This window comes from Mirounga leonina, unplaced genomic scaffold (assembly GCF_011800145.1).
Source record: "Mirounga leonina isolate KUSES-001 unplaced genomic scaffold, KU_Mleo_1.0 Mir_93, whole genome shotgun sequence".
Taxonomy (NCBI): Eukaryota; Metazoa; Chordata; class Mammalia; order Carnivora; family Phocidae; genus Mirounga; species Mirounga leonina.
Genome location: NW_023270854.1, coordinates 4,446,612 through 4,472,915, shown reverse-complemented (window position 1 = coordinate 4,472,915; position 26,304 = coordinate 4,446,612). Strand labels below are relative to the sequence as shown.

Here is a 26,304-nt window from a genome sequence, read left to right as displayed (position 1 = left end):
ATGAATGATTCTAGGCAGCAATCACTGTTCTTCATCACACCTCCAGATTTACACAAACTCTGTGCTGTCAGGATAATACTGAGTAATGAGGTGGCAGATACTGAGATGAGGAGTATACAAATGAAGATGTGCAGGTAAAAAATCCATTCTATAAATAAGGCTTTCTAAGTTTTTGAGATCTTTAAGAGCTGTTTCAGAAGTAGCTCCTTTAAAACAAAATACTCTTTCATTTAATGTGTGTATATAATTTTAAATACAGGAATTCAGTTTTGTTCTGACCAGGTATATTGGATTATATTTAGGGAAGGACTTAAAATATTTGAGCTTGAATGTCGCGTTATTCAGTTTTTATATTTGTGACTTCTTGTGTGATCTTTTGAATTTAAATTTTTTACGGACATTGATAAATCAGGTTCGCAAAAACTTAGAGGTAGAAATTAATAAATACATATTTACTGAGTATCTACTGTTTATGGACACTTTAGGAGATACTGTAAACATTTTAGATTAACACAGTTTCTTATTTTGTGGGTCAACATAAGATGATTTCTGAAGAGTATTTCTCCAAGAGCTGTTTTGAAATGTCTGACCCAAGATACTCTTTGAAAAACAGCTTGATTGAAGCCTAAAGTATAACTCCATGATTGCTAAGAACCCACCATGTATTAGTCCCTTAAATTGTTTGAGTCACTCAAAGAAGGACTCTTAGAATACAGGTTATATCTGTAACTGAATTTCTTGGAGAGGAACAAACACAAGATTGCTAGGAGCCAGAAATAAGGAAAACACTCTCAGGGTGTCTTCCCATTTTGCTCTTATTTACAAAAGTTTTCTTCTCCCCAATGTATATTTTCCCAATAAAGTACATCCGGGAGCCTGTACCCTTTGTGTTAAGGTATCATTTGATACCTATTGGACATTTACCTGTGACTCCTTTTGGAAACAAGTGGGTGGAAAACCTGAGATTTTCTGCTGTTTACCCTCGATTTGAGGGTGGCCATAGCCACAGAGTGAGGTGTCTTGATTCACTGTCCCAGTAACTGACAGAGGCTGGAATAGATTGAGGAGAGGCTTAGCTATGTTAGACAAAAGCAGGCCTTGCAAAACCAAGTACCTGCTGCACCTGGTTCTGGACCAGTGTTCTGACCAGAAACAGACTGGCCCATCTTACTTTTTGAGGTAACCCCTCCCCGCCACACACACTCTTATTTTTTAAAGTTTGTTTTCTTGATATTAATTTTGAAATTTTTCATGTGTTTTATCCACCTTTTCCTTGATCTTTGAAACAAAATTCTTGATGATAATTTGAATTGTAAATTTTGTTGTGAGTTCATTTGGCTGTTGAATGCTAAAATGAAACCACTACTCACTTCATTTAGGTTTGGAAAAAATTTCCTTTTTGAAGGAAAAGCATCTAGTCAGTAGTTCTAACGTTGAAGTAGTTGATAACTTCACTGATAGATGAATCCTTAGAGTCTTGCCTCCAGTACCTCCGGACTACCACTTAAAAAAAGGAAAACAGAAGTTAGAAGAGCTGGATTCTTAACAATATTTAGACATCTTCAAATCTCTATTTGGACAGAAATGCAGTTTTAAATGAAGAATTTAGGTTCACGGCTGAAAGAGATTGGGAAACTAAGATGCAGGGACAATATTCATATCAATATCTGAAAGCTTGAAACAGTCTTAAATCTTGGCTGAGTGGCTAAATGTTCAAGTTACCGTGTTAAGCGTGGGGAGGGATACAGAAGTCTATATAACACAATCCTTCCCTAGAAAAAATGTAAACTTTTGAATAGAACTAAGTAATTTTCACATTGTTCTGATAAAGTAAAATCAGACAGAGGGCAAGTCCACTTTAAAATTATACATTTCATCTCCACAGGCAATTGCTGTATTTACACCAAGATATTCTTACATCACCTGTGCCTGGAATATTAAGCCAAATTTGGGTAGTGATGGCGGTTAGTATTTTAAAATTTTATGAAGTATTATTACTTATTATTGGGAGCAATATTGATAAACAATAATTCAAGTATTAATTTTAGCTCAAATTGAAGGTGGTTTCTGAAGCCAAATTACCTTGTGTTGTAGTTTGAACCATTTATAGACTTTAACTTTGATATACCTGAGGTTTAAAATTCGTTTTTGTGGTTCTTATTTAATATTTAGCTTTTTGTCACAAAGGCTAAGATAAAGACTATTAATGAATAGTAAAACTATAGCATAATTTTAAGATAGCATGGGCTTAATCTTTTTTTAATATTTTATTCTTTAAAATTCCACTTAATATAAAGGAAGAAGTTTCCTATCCCAATGTATCTCCAATTGTTTTTAAAGAATTTAGATCAATGGTTTATTTATTTTAAACTTGATATTTCTCTTCTTCTTTTTTTCCCCCAAATATTTATTTATCTATTTGAGAGAGGAAGCGTGCATGTACTTGCACACACACACACACACACACACAGAGGGAGAAGGAGAAGCAGACTCCCCACTGAAGAGGGAGCCCAACATGGGGCTTGATCTCAGGACCCTGGGATCATGACCTGAGCCAAAGGCAGATCCTTAACTGACTGAGCCACCCAGGCCCCCTGACAGTTCTTTTTTTTTAATTTGGAAATTATATTTAAAAAAAATTTTAAGGGCATCTGCATGGCTCAGTCAGTTAAGCGTCTACCTCCGGCCCAGGTCATGATCCTGGAGTTGAGTCCCACATCGGGCTCCTTGCTCAGCAGGGAGCCGGCTTCTCCCTCTGCCTGCTGCTCCCACTGCTTGTGCATGTGTTCTCTCTCTCTCTCTCTCTAACAAAAAAAAAAGTCTTTAAAAAAAATTAAAAATTAAAAAATAAAAATAAAAAACTTTACACATAATAAAATTACAACGAGAAACAAATTTCCCAGTGCTGTATGTCACTGGGAATAATAATGAAATGCCAAAAATCTTTATAAAAATTATATTATCCTGAGATTTTTGTCAAAAATCTTTCTGAAAATCCTCATATTCTGAGAATTTAGATCTTCAGAATTCAGTGAAATGAACATTTATTAATACTAACAAGCCATCAAAAAATCTTTAGTTCCTTTATTTTTTTTCTATGTTATATGGTGATATATTCATCTTTTATTTTCTCATTCTTGATATCATTTTTAAGAAAGATAAGCTGTTGACGGACAAGTAAATACTACTACCTCTTATTTGTATTCTTCTCTACCTGCAAATCTTTATGGAACAAGGAGGACATTGTTTCAGAGTTCTAGTAAATTCAAGCATCCTAATCTTAGCAAGAATATTAAAAGAAAAGTAGCCATCTAAAAATGTGTTTTGCTTTCTTACAAAGATATTACATACTATAAATTTTTTGAAAATATTTAAAGTAGAAAATTGGATTTTTATACATAGTATTTTGAAACTTGCCTTTCATTTCTCCTTGAACAGCCTCTCCTGGATGTTCTGTTTCAATACGTATATCTTATTCATTGTTAAGGCTGTCAAATATTTCATTGTATGGGTGTATAATAATTAATATTTTCTAATGCACATCTGAGTTTCTAGTTGTACTACTACAAGACTTCAGAAAGCATCATTGAAATTATATCATTTTTATTTGGTCGTTTCTATGATTTAAATTCCTAGAAGTGCGATTGCAGTACATTTTGAACTAAAATCTAGGTAATGCTAAATTATTCTCTGAAAAGCTTGTACTAGATAGCATTTTAATAGTGTACTGAGAGAATCTGTATTTCCACATTCTCATAAACACTGGGTATTAACAACCTTTACATATCTGCCAATCTGTTAGGTTAAAAAATAATATCTTCTTTGATTTCTGTTTCTTTAATTGATTAGTTGAAGCACCTTGGTCTTTTGAACTTTCTCTTGAGGTTACATTTGTGTCCGTTTTCCTTATTCGTGCCTAGAAACTTATTATTAAGAAAGGTGTTAAATATTATATGAAATTTATTAGCCTTTTCCTTTTCTACATTCATGTCACTCTCAGAAAGGCTTTTCCTCATTTTGAGAATGTACCCACAGATTCTATTTTAGGGAGAGAATGATTATCACTTGCTTCTCCAAGGAATAGAAGCTGTTAGGATGATAGCCTGATGATGCGTTGGCTGCTGTATGTTTAAATGTTTAAATTCTTTATGTATTGCATTATTTAATAATATATTTGTGTTAAGTAATTTTTATAAATGTGGATTTTTGTTGATTTGTTGTTATAGATACCATTTTATAAAGCTGGAAAACTTAATGCCTATATTGAAAAATATGGAGCTAAGGTAAGTTTTTAAAAGGATAATAATTGCAAATACTATTTATAATGATTTTGTATTCAACTTCTTTTGTCAGCAAACAAAAATTAAAATATCTTTCTCATATGATATTGCTTTGCATGTAAAAGAACCACCTTTTTAGTTTTTAGAGTTTGTATAGAATTTTTATTTCTTCCATAAATACTTAGTAAAATTCACCAATCAAATTATCTGGGCCTGGCATTTTCCTTGTGGGAAGGTTTTTGACTACAATTTCAATGTCTTTAATAGATGATAGAACTATTCAAATTATCTATTTCAAGGAATTTGTCCATTTCACCTAACTTGTTATATTTATTGACATAAAGTTGCTTGTAATACTCCCTTAATTTCCTTTGCTGTAGAATCTGTAGTTATGTCACCTGTCTCATTCCTGATATTGGTAATGTGTCTTGTCTTTTTTTTCCCTCCCTAATCAGTCTTGCTAGAGGCTTAGCAAGCTTATTGATTGCAAAAAAACAAGCTTTTGGTTTGGTAGATTTTCTCTGTTGTTTTACTATTTTGTATCTCATTGCTTTTCATTTTCGTCTTTATTATTTACTTTCTTATGCTTACTTTGGGTTTACTTTGCTCTTCTTTTTTTAGTTTCTTAAGGTAGAAATTGAGGTCATTGATTCAAGAACATTCCTTTCTAATATAGATACATTTAGTGCTATAAATTTCCTCCTGTGTATGTGTTTTGTTCTCATTTTCCTCAGTTCAAAATGCTTTCTAATTCCCCTTTGATTTCCTTTCTAACTGTGGGTTAGTTAGAAGTGTGTTATGTAGTTTCCACATATCCAGGGATTTTCCAAGGATCCTTCTATTGTTTTCTAATTTAATTGTGGTTAGAGAACATGTTTTATATAACTTGAACGTTTTTTAATTTATTGAGACTTGTTTTATGGCCCAGAATATTGTCTTCCTTAGTCAATATTCCTTGTCTAATTAAAAACAATGTGTATTCTGCTGTTGTGTCAAGTAGTCTATATATGTTAATTGGGTCACAGCAGTTGATAGTGTTGTTAAGCTACTATATTCTTATTTTCTATCTACCTTTTGTATCAATTATTGAGAAAACATGGTACAAAAGTTGCCCCTGTCTTTAGCTGCAGTGGTCAATGACCCCATCTTTGCCCTGAAAGACATCCAGGTCGTGAATCAGGATGGTTATGGATTACAGAATTGCCCTACATTTCCTCCTTGTATGCCAAGGCTGAATGTATGCTGATACATTCTACTGTATCTGGGTTAATGCCTCAGTCCAAGCCGAAAGTCAATACAGAATCAAGGAGAAAACAATTTGGCTTTCTAAGGAAGATCCTGATAGTTTATGGGATTTGTTCAGCTGTTTAGGCCTGGGGAGACCCTGGGTTCATGTTTGAGGTTAGTGTTACAGGTTGGCTTCATCCTGCTGCTTGAAGTCCTAGTGATAGCATCCTTAATTAAAATAGCTATGAAACAAATTGAACAGATTTGATCTTCTTCACTGCCAACAAATTAGTTACTTGTATCCTGGGAAAATTCACCAGAAACCAAAATAGTACAAAAATGAAGGGTGAATAATATTGGAAAACAATTCTCCTTGGCTCTCTCATTTCTCTGCATATCTTGCTAAAAGCAGCAATGGCAGCATTTTCTTTTGGACTATATTTGTAAGGATATTTGTATAGAAGAAAACCTTGTTCTTTCCCTAGCCCTGGGTATTTTCCGTACATGCATGTGGCTAATCCATACTCAGCTGATGACTCAAGACGGACTCTGCTGATCTCAGAGTTCACTCTCTGTGCAGCTCTACCCCGTCTAATATTTTGCCCCCAAAACTAGCTCCCTTGGCCTCCTGGACTCTCAGCTATCCCCTCAACTAAGGCAGCCCACTGACTCTTCCAGGGTTCTGCCTCCCTGCACCACAGCCTAGAAACCCTCTTTAATCGAGATGCTAGGGTGGGAGGTAATTGTAGGATTTCCATCTCTTAAGGATTGCTCTTCTTTCTTGCTAGATGGCCAGAGTCTTGTGAAATACCGTTTCATGTAACTTGCTCAGTTTTTTAGTTACCTCAAGTGGGAGGATAAATCTGGATCCTATTGCTTTTTATTAGTCAGAAGTAAAAGTCTTGATTTAAAAAAATTCTCTACCGGTAGAGATAGTGTGCTGGTTTCATGTGTGCACATGTAAGTAATTGTTTTCTGATGTTGAACTAGAGTGAACAACAATGAAAATTATAATACAGTTCTGGGCTGGTTTCCTCTGTGCAGAGCAGAATACAAAGTATAGTGTAGGGTCCTAGCACAGGAGCTCTAAAACTTTAGGCTTATTGGGACGGGATAAGGAGGAAGAATTTGGCCATTGTAGCATGATAGTCTTCATGGTTTCAAAGCGAGTATGTTTTAACAATAATTTAACTTTAGAACCAGATAGGATTAGCTGTAGTGATGACTATAACTGATATCCAAAATAACCCAGGTTTTTGGGTGGTGATCTAAACACACATTTTCTTTGAGTTTATAGGACATGCCAATTGCTGTAAATTTGTCTGTGTTTTGTTCTTTAATATGTTTAGGTAGAGGCTCCACAAAGAGTAATTCCTGTAATTCTTCAAGACTGCCTTTCATATTCACTCACAGCTAGACTTGCTCCAGCCTGGAATAAAACTGGCCATCTCTTGGTGCAAGGTGACTTTATATCTTTCAGTCATTGGGGGTTTCTGAACTAGATTACTTCTATTCTGTGCATCTGTTTTAAATTTCAAGATACATTATTTTTAGGGAATAGTTTTTAAAGCATAGCCCCAGCTAAGCCTTCTCAGGCAAGTCCACAACAACATAAATGTCATCTTCTTACTTAGGATGATATCCAGAGGCCTGCTGATGTTTTTCAAAGAATTTTTTAAAATTATGTAATACTTGATGTTTACAAAGGAATAAATATAAGTAATAGAGCATTATAATAAAAATGAATACAAATTACCAAAAATGGTTGGAACCAAAAGGCTATTCTGGATTTTGTGTTGAGGTCTGACGATTTTCTAAGTACTTGATGCCAGGAAATAAATGTTAGAAGGAAGAATTGGATATTTCTGTCCTTTTAATTGAAAAGATACTTTTTGAGTGGTTATATTTTTTTCCCTGAACTGTCTTTAGATATTCCTTTGTGTAAAACTGCATTTTAAGGTATTTTCCTTAGCTTTGATAATTAAACATAAAAAGGTTGTATTTATTAAGCATGATTTATAAGTTATAATAATGTGGCATACCCTATGAATTTTTTAAGGGAGAGAATTTCTTTCTCAGATGGGAAAGCAAAGTGCTGTTGGTAAGTAAAAATGCATAAGTCAATAGATAAAACATTAATATGGTTAACAGTCATTAAAGAAAACAATGTTACAAATTGTTGGGTTGTTACAATCTTGATGATTATCAGAATATAATCAGGTATTATTATAATCACAATTTTACCCAGGACATCATCTCTGGGTCACAATATATGTTCTTATTTATGAGAAAAAAAATTTACTTCTCGTAATTGGAATAAAATCTATATTTTTCATTTCTCTACTTAATTGAAATTATTACTCTGAAGAAGTTAAATTCTGCAGGCATTTGTAATGTATAGCTTCCAGAGTCATTGAAAATTCTTTAGTACTGTTGTAAGTAAAAGATGTATTTCTTATGAGAACATAATTCTTCTTTTCCTTAAAAGAGAAAAAAAAAGATTGTCTAAAGAGACAAAGATGACCTAAAATACACAGTTTATAATATGGTCTAATTCTTTCATTGATAAGCATGGCTATTCAAGTAGACCTGTTCCTAAACAGTAGTCCACAGATAGCAGACAAGTGGAAATCCTAAGACCAAGTAGACATTAATCAGTCATGGTAGCTTTCACCACAATTTGGGCATAGCCTTAAATCCTGAGCTAGCACTTATAATCCACAACTGTTTAATTTGAGTTGACTTTCAGGCTGAAGCCTATTTGCCCTCCTTGCACTAGTTTTAAGTTGGACACGGCAGTCACTGTGTTCTAGCTCTGAACAAATGGGTTGATTACAGAAATTCAGTTTCATCCCCAGACACTGTCAAGAGACTATAGCTGTCAGAGGTTAAAGATAAAAGTTTAGAAGAGAAAAATTCCTCACTCTTGTGTTAGAATTTTTCTTTTAGTTTTACCAAATGTAATATTCTATAGCAGAACTGATAAATTTTAAGTGTATAGCTCATTGGATTTTCACAGACTAAACATATCCTCATAACCAGTTCTCAAATCAAGAAACAGAACATTACCAGGACCCCAGGAATCCCCTCATGCTTTCTTTCAGGTACTACCCATTCCCAAGATAACCACTCTCTGACTTGTATAAGTAATTCTAATTATGAGAAAGCAAGGTAGAAGCCTTGGGGCTCTATGAGATCTGTATTGTATCTGCTGGTATACTGATGAGCATTTGTTAGGAAAAGACTATGAAGTTAGGAGCTTGGCATGGCACCTCTCCTGATTTAAGAAGACAGTGTCCATTTTTCACATGTAAATAGAAATCAGGCTTGTAAAAGGTACTTGTTGAATTGTTCTAACTGTGGGATGTCTCATTGTTCTTATTGTAACCTTGCCCTGTGGCCCCCCAATACATACATGCCCATATATCCATGTTGTTTCAGGCCTCTGTCTCATCTGCAGACTCTCAAACATTATATGGTGATTTTTTTTTTAATTTTACCTTGTGAGAAAAAAATACATATTCTTAATTGAGTTTCTAATGTGAATAAATAAAGTTAAGGTTATTTTTTGTTACTTAAAATATTAACTTAATAAAATGGAGTAATAATTCCAGAAAATTCACAGATAAATATTTTATTTTCAGTATTAGACATCAATGTAACTGAAAGTCAAGTTTGTCTAAGTATAGAAGCTTACACAATCAGACTGCCATTACCTGAGGTACCACATATTTTGATTTCTATAATTAACTTTGCTATATTTACTATATACTTTATTACCAACATGCTAGTAGGCTTTAATTTTTAACAAGAGTGGTAAGAAGGGTTTTTATTATCAAAATCCATATTATTAAATGCTTGATATGTTGATACTGTTCCAAATCTGTTTACTCAAAGAAAACGTCAGTTTAACACAGTTTTTTAAAAATTTTTTAAAAGATTTTATTTATTTGAGAGAGAGCATGAGCAGAGGGGAGGGGCAGAAGGAGAGGGAGAAGCAGACTCCCCACTGAGCAGGGAACCTGACTCAGGGCTCCACCCTAGGACCCCAAGATCATGACCTGACCTGAAGGCAGATGCTTAGCCAACTGAGCCACCCAGGTGCCCCTGACACAGATTTAATCATATTATTCTCTTGCTCAAAAATCTTTTTAAATGGCAGTGGAGAGTCTCCACAACCCTGCCCTGCCTCAGCACTTACTTCTGGCCTCTTTTCTTACCTCCAAATATTAAAAACACTATTTCAGCTCATACTAAATGTAATATCCCCTTGTTAACATTCTGGTAGCATTTCTTATATTTGTAAAAAAAATACGTAACACCGTTTGCCTTCTTAGAAGGGTATGTCTTTTATTTTACTAATTCCCATAGCACCCAGCGTAGAAACTTACACATTAATAGTAACTCAATAAATATTGTTTTCCTTCTTCTGTGACAGTGGTTCTCAGTAGAGGGGGGTGGAGAAGGAAATGAATGACTTTGTTCCCCATGAGTCATTTGGTAAAGTCTGAGGAAAAATTTGGTTATGACAAAGGGGGAGGGGTATTTAGTGGTTTGAGGCTAGGTATGCTGCCTAAAAAAATCCTATAGCGCTCAGGACAGCAACCCCACCTCCACCCCAACAAAGAGTTATCCAGCCTGAAGTGTCAGTGGTGTCCGTGTTGAGACAGATGACTCCTCCTTTGCTTAGAGTGACCCTCTCATTAGCTATACATCCTGCCCATCCTTTAAGGGCCAGCTCCAATGCTATTCCATTCATATTTCTCTTTAATTTTTTTGATTACCTGCTATGTTGAGGCAATAGACAAGTCAAAAATAAATAGGCTCTACTATCTGGCCCTCAGGAATTGTATAAGCCAGTAGGGAAAATGACCTGCATAAAAATAAGTGGAATGGACAGCATGACATGAATATCTTGTACTGCTGAGGAACCTTTCTAAGGCTTGGACCCACTGTGACCTCCCAGCCTCTTTTAAACCTTCATTCTATTCTGCACCATGCTCATATACTTAGGTGTATGTTTAGAATTATACTCATTTTTATATCCCCAGTTTACTTTAGAATAAGCTTCTTAAGGACTAATACCATGTCTTACTGTCCTTTGAATTTTCTGCAGTTGAGACTTGTGCTTTATATATCTGAGTTTTGAATCAATTAGAGATTGACAAAGAAGAATAAGACATATAGAGATCAGAATACCGTCTTTATTACTAGGATGAGAATATAATTTATGGTCCCAAATGGATACTTTTGAGAGTGAAAGGGACAGTAACCTAAGGGGATACTGGCCCAACATATATGAACTGGGGTATGATAAAAATAAAATCAATCAATTAAAATTGTATTTATTGAATTTATTGTACATAAAAGAATAGTTTGTGAACCAAGAGTCTTCAAACTAACAGTGTAATGAAAGTTGGAAGGGTGTTGTTGCAGGGCAGTTTATATAATGAATATGTAGAAGCTATTTTATCTTTATAATGATTCATTATAGTAATGGGGTTTTCCAGATGACAGTGGATTAGTTAAAACTGATTGTCTTACTCTGTTTTGGAAAACAATTTAAGCTTTATTTATGATTTTAAGAGGCATTTACAAGAAATAATCGAAGTTAAGTTTCAGTTGTGTTATAGAATGAGCTGGATTAGGTTTTACTTATGTGCTTAACTGGTTTTGTCTGCTTACGGGATTTTCAAGTTTGGTCTTCATTTTATTTATTTTAATAGATATATGGTCACACTGTTTATTATGGAAAAAAAAAAAACAAACAGTTGTTAGAGAATGTGTCCTATCTGAACCATAGAATTAGGTAGATTCCCCGCTACTTGTGGGAGTAATGGAAACCCACAGGCTCCCTTGAGAGATCAGGCACCGTTCCCCATATGACAGGATGCAGTACACTACTTTGTGCCAGCAGGCCAGTTCCCAAGAGGAAGAAGGAATTGTCCCAGTTTTATCAGCCAGATAAGTCACCTGATCTACCCTAGGGAGGAATGAGTGGAAGGGCAGAGAGACATCAGGAGTATGTGTTAGAGCTTTCTCAACATGGAAGCAAACACCAGAAATGGAGAAGATGTACTCCTCTCTTCTACTCAACATTATATACTCAGTACACACTTATTCTATTCATTTAAATTGATTTCCTAAATTATAATCGATAATCAGCTCCTCCAAATCTCACTTTACCTAAATTTTTGATATGGCATTTTTCATGTTCTGACTGTTATAAAAATTAATTTCATACATGTCTATGTTCCTATTAAGTTGTGATCTCTTTGAGAGTCTAGTTTTTGCCTTATTCATCTTTGTTCCCCAAATAGACTAAAAGATAATTGCATTGAATTTTCCTTTTACCAAAATCTAGTATTGGTTATAGGTCTGCTGGGGGGAATAAAAGTGAGGAGGAGGATGTTTACCCTTTCTCTCCTTTCCAGTTTATCTTCTACACTTTCATTCCCCTTAAGTAAGCTGGGACAGAGGTTAAGTAACTTGCTCTAGGTCATAAAGGTAGTAAGAAAGTGATTTAGGATTTAAAAGTTTTTCTTTTGACTCCGTTCTTTCTGCTACACTGCATTATACTTCCTTCACCTAGCCTTAGGTTTCTTGACTCAAATTTGTACATCCCATAGAGCCTGACAGGAGTAGAGATTTATTATGTACTGAAAAAAGTAACAACAGTGTTCGATAATATAGTACCAAACTAAGTATCATAAGAACCACATGACTTTAGGAGTTCAGAAAAAAAGGAGATGTTTGAGAGAATTCATATCTGAAACCTTGGAACTGTGACATTATTTTCTGCCCTTTCCTTCTTGAAATCATATCCTTTTTTGATTTCTCTGAAACTGCTTTATCCAGAATTTCCTACCACTCATTCATGGTTTTTCCTCTCTTACTGCACCTTAAATGTTGCTGTTCCCTAGGGTTCCAACTCTTCCAGTGGTAAGCCTATACACTTACTTCCCAAATATTCTTGTATAATAGCAATTTGTCCTTTCTCAGGTATTTTCACATGAATGTACTGATGATGCTCTGTCTCGGTTATGCCTGAAACTGAATTATTTGTCACCCTCGCTAGCCCCAACTCTGTTCTTCCTTGTATTTGCTCTTGGTTACTGGCATCAATAGCCAATAATTAACCAGCTACCAATTGCAGAGTTATCCTTGGATCTCACTCCCTACATCTAATCAGCCATTAATAGCCTACCTTGGTCTCTGAAATCTCTTCCTCTCTCTCCATTTCTGCTGCTCTAATTAAACTCTCTTCTTTTGCCTGAACTATTAAAATGGATTCCATATTGGCCTTCTTTTTATTTTTTTTATTTTTTTTTTAAAGATTTTTTATTTATTTATCTGAGAGAGAGAATGGGAGACAGAGAGCATGAGACAGGGAGGATCAGAGGGAGAAGAAGACTCCCTGCTGAGCAGGGAGTCCGATGCAGGACTCGATCCCGGGACTCCAGGATCATGACCTGAGCCGAAGGCAGTTGCTTAACCAACTGAGCCACCCAGGCGCCCCTTGGCCTTCTTTTTTCCAGCCTTTCCCCTTACTTATTCTCTAATTCTTCTTCACAGTATCAACAGAGTTCTCGTTCTAAAACAGATGGCCCCAACCTAAATATCTCTAGTATCTCAACATTGCCTAGAGCAAATAAAATCCAAATTCTTTAGCTTGGCATTATAAAGAAGAAGGTATATTTACTGAGTACCTTGTTAGTGCAGGTCTGTTCAGGAAAGGACACATTATAAATATTTGTTAAGTAAATACATGTAGGAGGTTAACTTTCTCTTGGGGCATATGGTGAACACTTGGGTAGTTAGCCAGTCTTCAAAAAAATCTATGTTGAGAAAAACCAATATAGACATTAAGTGCTGGTACCATGGAGATCTCTGCAGCAATTTGCTTGAATCTCTGAATAGTGTTGAAAATAGCCAGAACGATATAAACTCAAGCTATGTAAGTGACTGTATATGAGAACCCATAAACTGAATATTTGGACATACCTACCCTCTCTGAATTCAATTTTAGGTTCTGTTTTCCCTCAAATATTCTATTTATTCACCTGCAGTCAGTCTTTCCTGACATTCACAGCCATCCCAGCACTGACCATCCTTTTCTTTTTTTTAGATTTTATTTATTTATTTGACAGAGAGAGAGAGAGCACGCACACACAAGCAGAAGGAGCAGCAGAGGGAGAGGGAGAAGCATGCTCCCCACTGAGCAAACAGCCCAACATGGGGCTGGATCCCAAGACCCTGGGATCATGACCAGAGTCAAAGGCAGACACTTAACTGGCTGAACCACCCAGGCGCCCCATGACCATCCTTTTTCTTAGGTCACAAATTAGACAACATAGCTCTTAAGTACAGTATACCACCAGGCAAATTTTCTCCAGTGCACAGGACAATATGAATCCTTATTCATTCTGTCTTTGCTTTCTTACCTCACAACATAACCAGCAGTTCTTATCTTCCTATTCCTGCATTCATGTTTTTCTGCTCTGCCCTGCTCCCTCATTTCCATTAGTCTTAATAAATGCTATTAGAATTCAGGGAAGGATCAGTCACTGAAAGTAGAGGAGATGGGTCTAGCTCTAGGCCTGCAAGGCTCTTATTGGTAGAACTCATAAATCAGGGTAAGGGCAGTGCTTTAAGCAAGTGTTTTGTTATTTATGACTTGTCTAGGCAATAAAAAAAATGGCCAGTTTAGTTGGAGTTTGTTGAAAAACAGTAGTAGAGAATGAAGTTAGAACATTATTTCCCAAAAGCTGTATGATGATAGGTTAAAAAGGGGATGAGGGATTATGAACCATTCTCTCTGATCCTAACACAGTATCCTCTTAGGAGGACATTAATACTTCAAGTCTCTCCTTTTCTTTGATTCACTGTATTAAAATGCCCCACAGGGTAAGAAAATCATAAGTGGAAAAGGATTGGTAAACCATCAGCTTAAATACCCTGCAGATAGGGCACCTGAGGACCAGAGGAAAAGCATTCCAGGAGATGGAAAAGGGATACAGAAGGAGAGTATTGGTTCTGTGCTCTCCTTTCCAAAGACCAAGTAGAGGAACAACTCCCTAACTCATCCTCCATTAAAAAAAAAAAAAATTAAGATACTGTTCTTACAAAATGTAAATACCTTCCTTTAGAAGGAATTCAACTTCCTATAAGCATAATCAAAAAGTTGAAAACCAGTTGAAATAAGTATGAGAGAGGTTCAGGGTTGGAAAATGAGAGAAAGCATGAAATACTAGATATATTGTACAGAGAGAAATAAGGAGAGCTGAAACATTGATTACATTATGTAAAGTGTTATGTATCTCCAACTTAAACTAAGCCTTTAAAACTACTTTGTGATCGACTATGTGTTTCTTTTTGTTTGAAATATTCTTTTGAGGACTTACACATTAAATCTTATTTCTATTAAAAGCTAAGAGAATTTGGTATTTCTCAGAGTATTATAAAGGATTTTGATACTGACAAGAATGCTGTCATTGAAGGACATTCAATTTTAAGTAACTGGTGCTACGTTTTGCCAAGGTGAGATTTCAACTTGTATCATCTGGGATGGGTCCAAGTTATAGTTAGTCTCTCTCATTTTGCTTCAGCAACGATGTATACAGAAGTATAAAGGAATTTTTGAAACTGAATTTTTTGAAAGTGATTTGTAACTTAAAAAATGTCATACAGAAGCCATCAATTTCCTGTATCAAATTACTAAAACAATTTTATTATACACTTACACTTTTGTTAAATATAGTCTTTACAAAAGTAAAATTTCCAGATACCTCATTATGAACCATTATATAATAATAATATATAATATAATAATGTAATAATATCATTAAAACCTTTTAAATTGTGCATATAATTAATGTTTCATTATCATTTGATAGGAACAGTTTTAAGTTTGAACTGTCTTTAGGGAAAAAAATGGCTTGTTATTAATATAAATAGGACTATTGGAATGAAATTTTGAAAGAACTTTAAGTAACAGAATGTGCATAATAATTCAGAGCAGAGAAGAGGTAGGTAGGGAACATAGATTTGACTCTGATTCATTTAACTCTTAACAGAATTTTCCTTAAAGTTTAACAATTACTAGGCATACTTCTTTATGGTAACATTTACTAAACGTTATTTTGTGTTTATAACTGGCACATTGCATTAATTCAATTTAGTTTTTCCTAACAATTCTGGTTGCTAAGATTTAATAAAATGGTGTACTTGGAACTAGGAGCAAATGATTAGTTTATTACTTATGTATTGATAGTGGCTAAATCTTTTTGAGTATTCTCTAAATTAAATTATATAGTTAAATTATATCCAAGTACTGGCTCATAATATTTTATCAACTCATTTTTCATAGTATGAAAAGGGGACAAATAATAAGAATTCTTCACACCATACCCCCTGACTGTCCTTTTCACTCATATGAAGATTTCCAGATGCACTGGAATGACCTGGTAAGGAATAGAAATGTATATTATGTTAGAAGCTATTTGATTTTTGCTTCTTATAATTTAACCTAAGTTTAGCTTTCTCTTAAGAGAATTTCAGCTTTGTTCTTAATTTTTAGTATGGCTATAAACTTCCAGAAGATTGTGGAAATACTAAAATATACTGCAGCATCTACTTCAAAATGATAGGAGGAAAGATCTTCACATATCCTTTTACACACAACTTATAACAGAAGCCCCTTCCAACCTCATGATCCAGTCTTACTCCTGGCTCTGATGTTGTCCTCATTTTCAAACTTCTCTATGTCTAAATGAAACTGCGTTCCCCTCTACTTTTTTCCCCAGCTTGAATGTTTTTTGTTTTCCTTAGAACTTTTTTATTTTTATTTGAGAATGAGCTTAATAATGATTATTTTTTTCTCTTAAGCACTATTGCAACAATTTAGGCAACAAAAGGAAATTTAGAGTAGATAGAAAAATGTTCACATGATTGCTACTAGACAGTAAGAAAATCTTAGGATTCTCCTTAGCCAAGTGCTCCCTCCAGTGGTATTTTGGATATTATTGAAAGGGTAAAATTAAAAGAATTAGTCTTTTTACAAAGATTTTTGTCTTTGGAAGATTATTTAATTTTACAGGCAAAATTTAGAGGATCTGACTTGCACTTAATGCACCCCAATGATTTAAGAAAATATCTGTCTTACCATTATTTTAAATAAGTTAATAATATGAGTGTTCAGGTGAAACTTTTCAATTACAATTGGTACTGATTTCACATTCCTGTGTCTGTGTTCTGACCTGCTGGAGTTTCAGATTGCAAGAAGGAAGAGTCATAGTGTTCTCTTTCTCCATGCTACACTTCCTAACCCAAATCTTAATATAAAATTGAGGTTGACAGGGATCAGCTACTCCCTTTCATTAGATGCAAAGACGTTATTCCAAGTCCTCAGAATATTTTTCTTCAGAAAAAGTAACTGCTTTTCTAAAAGAATTGCTTTTGGAGCTTGAATGCATTCTATATGTGTTGTTTCTTTGTATTGAATTTTTACAGCTTTTGGAGATGCAACCTCTCTATTGTTTACTATCAACACTTATTTTTGTGATCTCTAAAGGTCATAGTGTCTTTCTTATAAATTAGTTTTGAAATATCTTAGTCTGCCAGTCTATATAGAAAGCTCTGTAAGAAGGACACAATGAGCAGTCTTGATTTTGAGTGTTAAAAGAGAATGAAGCAAGATCCCTGTGATAAAACACATTTTGCTTTGGAAAATATGAGATAAGCAATATATGAAATAGGATTTATTTATGTGTGCCTTTTTAACAGTTAATATTGTAATACTTTTTTAATTCCATAGAAATTGCTATCTTGGGGCACCTGGATGGTGCAGTCAGTTAAGCATCCAACTCTTGGCTTCAGCTCAGCTCATGATCTGTGTTGTGAAATCAAGCCCAGAGTCAGGCTCTGCACTCAGCATGGAGTCTGCTTGAGATTCTCTCTCCCTCTGCTCCTCCCCCGTGTGTGTGTGTGTGTGTGTGTATGCATATGCATGCATTCTCTCTCTCTCAAATAAATCTTAAAAAGAAATTGCTATCTCGTAAGTACAAAAACTGTTCTACTATTCTTTAACATTGTTCAGATACCCTCTCAGCTGCATCAGAAATCAGCCCATACAGTTCTTTCCAAGGGTAGATTTGGAAGGTGTGTTGAGAAGTTTCATTTCAGACTTAAAATCTAAACTGCCTCACATCTGTGGCTTTCCCATTAAGATGACAACTAAACCATGCTACTACACACAAGAACTAATGAAACCTCATGTACAGGTAAGAGATTTCATGCCCTACTGAGCTCTCTAAGACATAGCATGCACCTATCTTGGATCTCTTGCTTTCTGTGAGGGACTGTCTAACCCATTGTACTAGAATTCTTTTTCTCTCAGTTCAGTGTTTCCTTTAATGTTACTTGTTATTGTACTTGACCATTTATCACTGCCGTTTGTTGTCTTTTTTGTATTTATTGCGGCATTGTAGTAATAGTTGCTTACTGGTCTCTTCTAATTTGGCATGAGCTCCTGGAGGGCAGAGATCATATTCATTTTCTTATGCCAACTGCCTGGTACAAAATAGGTGTTCATTAAAAGTTTTTTTCAATGAATATATGATCTTATAGGGCAGTTTGGGAACATTTGTTCATACAAATCCAAGTTTACTTTGAACTGCCACTTCATTTGAGTCTGCTTGATCCAAAAAGCCTTTGTATAGTTCCATTTACATAAATTGAATTAATTCAATAACATTTTCCTTGTAAGATGATATGCTAAGTAAAATCTTACCAAAAAAAAGCAGCAATTAAGCAATACTGATGAAGAAAATATGCTGGCCTATCTTCACACTCACTAGAATAAGATTTCTTTGTCAACAGATAATAAAATTGGAAGGGAGGTTTTGGAGAAACAAATATAAGGAATTTAATTTAAAATTTTCAACAATGACCTTTCTTGTAAATGACAATTGTGTGTTTTCATAAAAGGGAAAGATAAAAGTTTGAACAATTTGAGCAGTTTGAATTGTAATATGAATTATATGAATATTTCTGTGTCTGCTTAATCTTTTTTCTTGACTAGGTCCTCTGTTTATTTTAGTTTCCACTGCTCCAATGATTTCAGCTTTCACATGGTGTTGACTTGCTATGGATTATGGCATTTTTTTTCAGCTTTTGCTTCTGTGCTAATTGTTTCATTCTCTTTTTGATCCTCAACTAAAATTAACCAGAGCCAGGATCTGATAGGCCCCATTCATCTTTTCAGGCCAGGCTATATCATCTGTCACCCAGCTAGTATTTGGATTTGCTATCCTTGCGTCAAGAACACCTCATGTAAATGATATAAAAACATGGCAGCCTAGACAGACATCAGGGCCAATAGGCAAGGCCATTTCCTAAGAACAGAATGCGAGGGGTGCCTGGGTGACTCAGTCTGGTAAGCATCCAACTCTTGATTTCGGCTTAGGTCATGATCTCAGAGTTGTGAGATCGAGCCCCACATCAGGCTCGGCGTTCATCAAGGAGTCTGCTTGAGATTCTCTCTCCCTCTGCCCCTGCCCCTTGCTCTCTCTCTCTCTCTTTCTCTCTTTGGAATAAATGAATCTTTAAAAAAAAAAAAAGAAAAAGAATGTGAGTGGACAAATTCCAACTGGCATCCTTGTGATAATGAATCTTAAAGTTTTGCCCAGACATAACATTTTTAGTAGTTACTGGCCAAGTCCAAATCTGAGAATTTAGAAGTAAATACATCATTATAGAATGCACTTTTATTGGATATATTTATCGAATAGTTAGTATTTCCAGCCCATGTCTGTTTTAGAAATAGTGAATCTGGACAATATACTTGTGCAAATTTGCTTCTTAAAGGTAAAATAACACTTAATTGGAAATTCTGGTCTTTGTATTGCTCCTGACAATAAGAACTTATCCTACTCAGTTTTATTGAGTGCCTCTGTGTGCCAGCTTCTTTTACGTGTATTATTTCATCTTAATCATCTTGGAATAAAGAATTGTTTTCCCACTTTTTGCAGAAGAAACTGAAGTTCAGAGCATCCAAGTAATTTAACCAAAGCCACACAGTTAAATACATTGCACAATTAGAACTGAAACCCAGAGGAAGATTCTTAGTCATGAAATTGGGAAAAGTTTAGATTTTTGTTTAAGAGCTCTGGTTATAGGAACCTTTACTGTGTACATAATCTTAGGCAAGTTATTTGATCTCCTTGTGCTTGTTTTCTTGTAAAACAGGGCATGTAGTGGTGGTAATAATAACATTTGTCACAAATTGGGCTCTCTAGGAAGCTGACTCTGGAGTCTAGTGCACATGATGTTTATTGGGGACTGAATTTGGAACACCTGTGGAAGGTGAAGATGGAAGAAGATGGGGTAAAGGGAGAAGTCATTAGCAAAGCAGGTACCAGGTAGCTTTGGCCAATCTTCCCAGGAGCTCTAAGGCTAAAACAGCCCATCATGGTGGTTTTGCATTGTCCAAATAGCCAGGCCTTTATAATCCCTCCTTCATCTGTCATTGGATTTGGGCCACCCAGGGATAGGCATGTCCATAGGTGAGGTAGGTTTCTGGAACTAGGGCATCCCTGCAAGGGCCAGCACCCAGCAGTGGGGGCAGCAGCCCTTTTGTGAAGGGGATCTGAGCAGCATGTCACTGCGTCCTTCACAGTACTTCACAGGGTGTTTTGTTTTTTGTTTTAGGATTAGATAATACCCAGAACAGTTCCTAGTACTTAGCTCATAGTAAATGTTAGTTCCTATTATTGCTACACCACATGTTAGCTTTAAGATTCATGCAGCCTAAAAAGCGTAAGTTTAAAAAGCGAAAAGCAAATTGATCAGACTATTTAATAAAACTCAACCGACTTTTTAAAAAATTAAATTAGCAAGAGTGCTTAACCAAACTAGTTTTCTTTTTTAATTGATGGAAGTTCTCAAAGATAAATAAATTAGTATAATAAACTCTCATATGTCTGTCATCTAGCTCTTCTTTGATGTAGTTTTTGGGTGGGGAGTAAACTGGAGTATTTTAAAAGAAACCCAAGATACGATGTTGTTTCATCTGTAAAGACTTCAGTATGCATCTCTATCTGACAGGAACTTTTAAAAATTATTTACAATAATTCCTTAATATCATCTAATACCAGTCCATATTCCAATTCCCTGTTTATCTCAAAGATTTAGGGGGCTTTGTTTAAATCGTAATCCAAGCAAGGTCCACACATTTTCATTTGGTTGTTATATCTTTTAGGTCTCTTTTATCCTATAACATTCCAAACCCCCTTCCTTTTTTATTTATGTCAGTTATTTGCTGGAAAAACTGGACCATTTTCCCTGGAGAACATCCCATATTCTGGATCTGACTGTTGCTTTCTTGTGTCATGTCATTTGCAGTTAACATATTCTAAACCTCCTCTTTCCTACAAGCCTGTGGTTAGATCTGGTTCAACTTTAATCAAGAAACACTCAGGTGGTGCAATACACAGAACCAGATTTTAATAGATAAAACACATTTAATCAGTCATTTTGGTCAATCCTCAAGTTTCATTTAATCATTACCTTAATTCTAGGACTCCATTAAATGACATCCATTCATCTAAATACATGATAAGGCTTTTGGTTTTCTTCTACAGTTCATGTTAATGTGCCAAGTTATGTTAAGATGTTTGTAAAGTTCTAGAAATTAAAAGTCAACTTAGCCACATTTGCCAGTGACACCTGGAACAATAATGGTAATAATGTAGTAAAATATAAGATTTTTGTTGAGTTATGACTTCATAAAGCTTTGGTTTGTTGACCATTTAAGTATTTTAGTTCCATGAATTATTTATCATCTCATCTGCTGTTTACATTGTCCTTTTTGTAGTCTTTTTATAAATTTTGAATATAAACCTAGAGGTTTCACCCTTTGGCTATTTACTATATTTTAGAAGTTGAAAGAATGAGTAAATAATACATCGACAGGCTACAGGGCAAAACAAGCCCTTGGAAGTTATTCTCATCAGATGTATGTTTCTGAGATAGATGAAGATGAAACAGGGTGTGAATATAAACATATTTCAGACACATATTCTACATAAGTTTTGTGTCAGAATGCAAGTAATTCTATTCTCATCTAAATCTACCTAGAATGAGTTTTTCTTTTGGAATCTGAAGTAGTGGATATGTTGTTTAAAAGTTACTACAGTTTATAAAATGCAGGAGTCAAAAAAATGGCTTAGTTCTTGAATCCTTTTTTCATCAAATGGAAAAAAATCTATCTAAATATTTTAAGATGACCTAGTCACTTCTGATAAAACATCTCTTTGAGGTAGAATTTCATTTAAATTTAAGAATTGTTCTTCTCCCCATAATAAGCATCTATGTGCAGGAAAAGGCTGTGTGGGGTGAGGGCATTTGGTGTATTTACCTAAAATGATCCAGGAGAATGAATGCCTTAAGCTGTTTCTGGACACCTACAAAGATGGTGAGCTGGATACGTGGCTTCTGTTAACTCTGCAACCGAAAAACCAAAGACCTTAATAATTGAACTTTTCAGCGGAAACTGCAGAAGTGTGGCTTTACCTTATTTCTTCCTTCCAAATAATGTATGAGTATGTCCGATTAGTTGATCCTAAATTGCATCCTGAACCCTAACTGCAAAGGAAAAAATGTCCATTTTAGATTTCCAGGCACCAGTTTAGGAAGGAACACTAGATGGAGGGAAGAATGGATGTTGAACTTCAGTCCACCAATATCCATCACACAGTCACACCTGGGTAATGCAGGGGAGAGAGGGGCATTCGTTTCTTGACCTGGATTGGTCTGATGTTGGTGGTATCTTGACGAAGATGACGTATAAGGTTTTCTTCTAAGCTCCCTTGTTCAGAAAGTCTTCACAAGAACAGCTGCATCCCCTCTTCATTGTCTTCAGAAGTATATGTCAAACCCTGTTTTGGGTTGAATTGTGTCCTCCTTGTCCCATATTCATGTGTTGAAGCCCTAACTCCAAATGTCAGGATTTGACCTTGTTTGAAAAAGGATCATTGCATATGTAATTAGTTAAGATCAGGTCATACTGAAATACAGTGGGCCTCTAATCCAAGATGACTGGTATTGTTTATATAAAGGGGAAATTTGGGGAGAGACACACGTGCAGGGATACCATCATGTAAATTTGAAGATGACCATCTATCTACAAGCCAAGAGGAGAGGCTTAAAACAGATACTTTCTTCATGGCTGCAATCCTACCAACACCTTGATTTTGGACTTTCGGCCTCCAGAACTTTGAGGCAATACATTTCTGTTGCTTAAGCCCCTCAATTATGATACTTGTTACAATAGCCCTATCAAACTAATACAAACCCATTTTTGATGAATGCTTTTTCATTCAGGTTAGCAAATCTCCAGGGGTTATAAACCAGCTCTTATTCATTAGTCAACCTCTGTATCCCTTCATTCAGGGTCATGAAACCTGGCTGGGTCTTCTGTGCCCTCTGAAAATTATGGGGAAGTAAAGTAAGGTGACTTCTTGCTTTACTGTCATGGATAAGCCTCCAACGTGAGAAATCTACAGACGAGAAGTGAGCCCTCCTCATCTGTTTTCAGCATCAACTCAAACCTCACCCAAGATTTTTCTTGGAGTCTTCCCATTTCTCCCAAGAATAGCCAGGGTGGGAGAAAGAATATTGTTCTCTATGATGACTTTGTATTATGTCAACTTAAGTACGCCAGAAGTATATTTTTCTGAATTCCTTTCTCTACACAGTTCAGGCTTAGGGTGGCACGTGACTGGAGAGGTGGAAGTGAAGCAAGAACCATGTTTACACTTGGAAAGTGTATGTGAAGCCTGAAAGACAACTCAGACCCCTGGGGATGTGCTATGGCACCTTGTTAGTTGGTGTGGCGTAGGAATTAGGCCACAGTTCCTTCATCTCCCACTGTATCTCCTCTTTAAGTCTCTCTAAAGCCCACATCAGGTTTTTGTGCACCTTCATTGCGTAGTGCACCAGCCCTTCAGTAGGCCACCTGTATTGTGACATTGGAGGCTTGAGGGTGGTAAGAGATGACGTGGGTTCTGGCTAGAGGCAGCATGCTTTCTGACATGTACTCCCATTTTTCAAGATGGTCACAGGATTGTCCATCCACATGCCCTCATGACCAGTGACAACACTCATGCTATAGCGAGGTGTAGGGGTCTTTGTTCTCTCCTCCTGTGTTTGGGCAGGACTGTGACAGGGGTGATGCTGCATGACTTCCAAGACTAGGTTAGGTGGAAGTTGTCTCTCTCGGGACTCTTGCTCTGGGATCCAAGACCACATGAGGGGGCTGCCTGAAGTTAGTCCAGTTTACAGCCAGCATCCAGCATCACACGTGAGTGAGGAAGTGACACCAGCCCCAGGGTCATCTCACTGCAGTCCCATGAGAGACTCTGAACTAAACCAGATCAGCTCCCAGAATTGTGAGAGAAAAGACCTAATTATTGTTTTGAACCACTAAGTTTTAGTGTGACTTATTCTGCTTAATAACTGGATCACTCACTTTTTCTTTGCCTATTTATAACTCTTATCTCTGAAAACTCTCTCCAGCTCTCCTCTCAACTCCACTCAACAACTGAACCTCCAGCAGTGGAGAGAGGCAAACCAGTTCTGGTTTGCACATTATTCCTAGCAATTTTAAAATTTTATTTCAAGTTGTGACTCTGTTTTTGATGCCAGAGGATGAGAAAAGAACTCCCTATCCCATGTTTCAGATTATTGTCACATGTCACTTTTATGGACCCTTGGACTCAATAGATACGTATTTTAAAAGACTATAAACACCTCCCATCAACAGGTGAATTGATCAACAAAATGTGGGAATGTGAAATAGAGGGGCACCTGGGTGGCTCAGTAGGTTGAGCATCTGACTCTTGGTTTCAGCTCAGGTCATGGGATAGAGCCCTACCTTGGGCAGCAGAGAGTATGCTTGGAAGCCTCTCCTGTTCCCTCTGCCCCTGCCCCTTCTTGTGCACTCGTGAGCTCTCTCTAAAATAAATCTTTTTTAAAATGTTAAGTATATAAGAATAAATACATCATGGTTCCTACCCTCAAAGAATCTAGTATCTACATAAGGTGATGGAACATGCATGCTGAAAGATAAGAACACCACCTTTTACTACTATTTTTTTGGTGACAAATACTGATAGCATATTCTTAGGAAGTTGAGGGGGGAAGAATGTAAAGAAGAGGGAAAGACATTCTGAACGAGAGCAGCATGGACCTCTTTGGAGGACAATGGGTAGCTAATTGTAGTTTTCACAGTTGATTTATATAGAATGTAGAACATATCTTCATCTAAAATATCTTGAAAGGCTGGTATCTTAAAAAGGATGCAAACCATAGAAGCGTACATGTTTCCTCAAGAAAGCTCATTGGTTTTTTTGTTGTTGTTTTTTTCTGTTTTATAGTAGTGTTACTTTATATTTTTATTTTGATATTTTATATGTTATTTCTTTTCCATTAAGAACATTTTTACATTTTAAAAATTTCCTAATCTCTATCCTTTCAGGAAAACAAAGTCAAGGCACCTAATCTGACAACTAAACAAATGTTCAAGTTCTCTCTGACTCAGGGCCCTTCCACACGACCTGCTCTGGCTGAGCGTCTTTTACCATGTTCAGTAGTCATGGACCACAAGGTGGAGCATTCCGGCAGCCATCTGAAGAAGCCCTGGGTGTCCTCAACTCTGCACCTCCAGCAAGAAGCTCTCCAGAACAGAAAGAAATCCCTGTCTGACAAGGCACCCGAAGTACATTTGGAAGTACCAAAGCCCAGCAGAGAAAAGATTCGAGTTCAAAGCACAAATTTTAGTTCCCAGAATAATATTGCCCCTCAATTCATACCAGTTTTCAAAAATCAGTCATTACAAAGGAACAAAAATATCTTAGAACCTGGCAGCCTGAAAAGAAAACAGCATGTTATTACAGAATCTAAATTGTTTTCACTTAAAACTAGCATGATGCAAAATGACAAACTGAATTTAGATCCAGCTATTAGAAAAAGACTTAATCATAACATTCAGATGAATGCTAGAAATTTAAATCAGAAGACTTCTAGACTACAAGAAAAAAACACTGGGTCCTGTGAAAATATGATAAAATATCCCCCTTTTAATGGAGAATCATCAACTGTGAGTTTAAATGAAAGTAAACACCTGTCTAATAGTTTAGCATTTCAGATGTCAAATAACAGTTTAGGTGTAATAAACAGTGCTGTTGACTTCCAAGTGAATGGAAAAGAACATTTAACAAACAAATATATAACACAAATTTTAGGAAAAGGCCACAAGTCACTAAAAATAAAAAAACAACCGCACATTTTTGAATCAGACACAGAAACGGAAGATCCCCACCTACTACAGCAACAATCAATAAATCAAACTATGAAAGTTGATGTAAATGACCACAAATTGATAAGCAAAACAGGCCACAGGTCTAAAAGAAAATTGTGTCAGGAATCTTCAAAAACTTCAAAGAGACCTCATTCCAATACTATCCATTATGGACAGTCCAGTTTCTCTAGGAACAAGGTAAAAAAATCTGGGGTATATATCATATGGTAGGCCTTTCAAACCCCTAAAGATTTAAATGATTTTCCCCAGATCATCTAGAAACAATGAGAAACAGAGTATCTACCCTAACACAAGTGCAAGTATATACAGTTAATTTTAACCAAGTGTGATTCTTTAATCTGATTACAGATACATGATGTGGACAAATCAAAAGCTCAGAAACCTCTCATCCCTAAAGCTTAGAACATGGATGTGAAG

The 26,304-nt window shown here is 35.8% G+C and overlaps 1 protein-coding gene across 1 annotated transcript; it reads left to right on the top strand.

Moving 5' to 3' along the window:
- Positions 1 to 26,304, top strand: CUNH18orf63 (chromosome unknown C18orf63 homolog). Its single transcript, XM_034995806.1, has 12 exons — positions 1 to 134; positions 1,886 to 1,964; positions 4,227 to 4,283; positions 6,857 to 6,968; positions 7,567 to 7,608; positions 9,152 to 9,228; positions 14,938 to 15,047; positions 15,877 to 15,973; positions 16,087 to 16,172; positions 17,605 to 17,788; positions 25,045 to 26,064; positions 26,236 to 26,304. The coding sequence occupies exons 1-12, from the start codon at positions 1 to 3 to the stop codon at positions 26,287 to 26,289; spliced, it is 2,052 nt and encodes a 683-aa protein (XP_034851697.1). The 3' UTR covers positions 26,290 to 26,304.

Coding starts and splice junctions, on each gene's coding strand:
- CUNH18orf63 (XM_034995806.1), top strand. CDS start 1: ATGAATGATTCTAGGCAGCAATCACTGTTCTTCATCACACCTCCAGAT. Junction 7,609..9,151: donor GGGAAAGCAAAGTGCTGTTG/GTAAGTAAAAAT, acceptor TTTTATTTTCAG/TATTAGACATCAATGTAACT. Junction 16,173..17,604: donor ATAGGAGGAAAGATCTTCAC/ATATCCTTTTAC, acceptor AACATTGTTCAG/ATACCCTCTCAGCTGCATCA.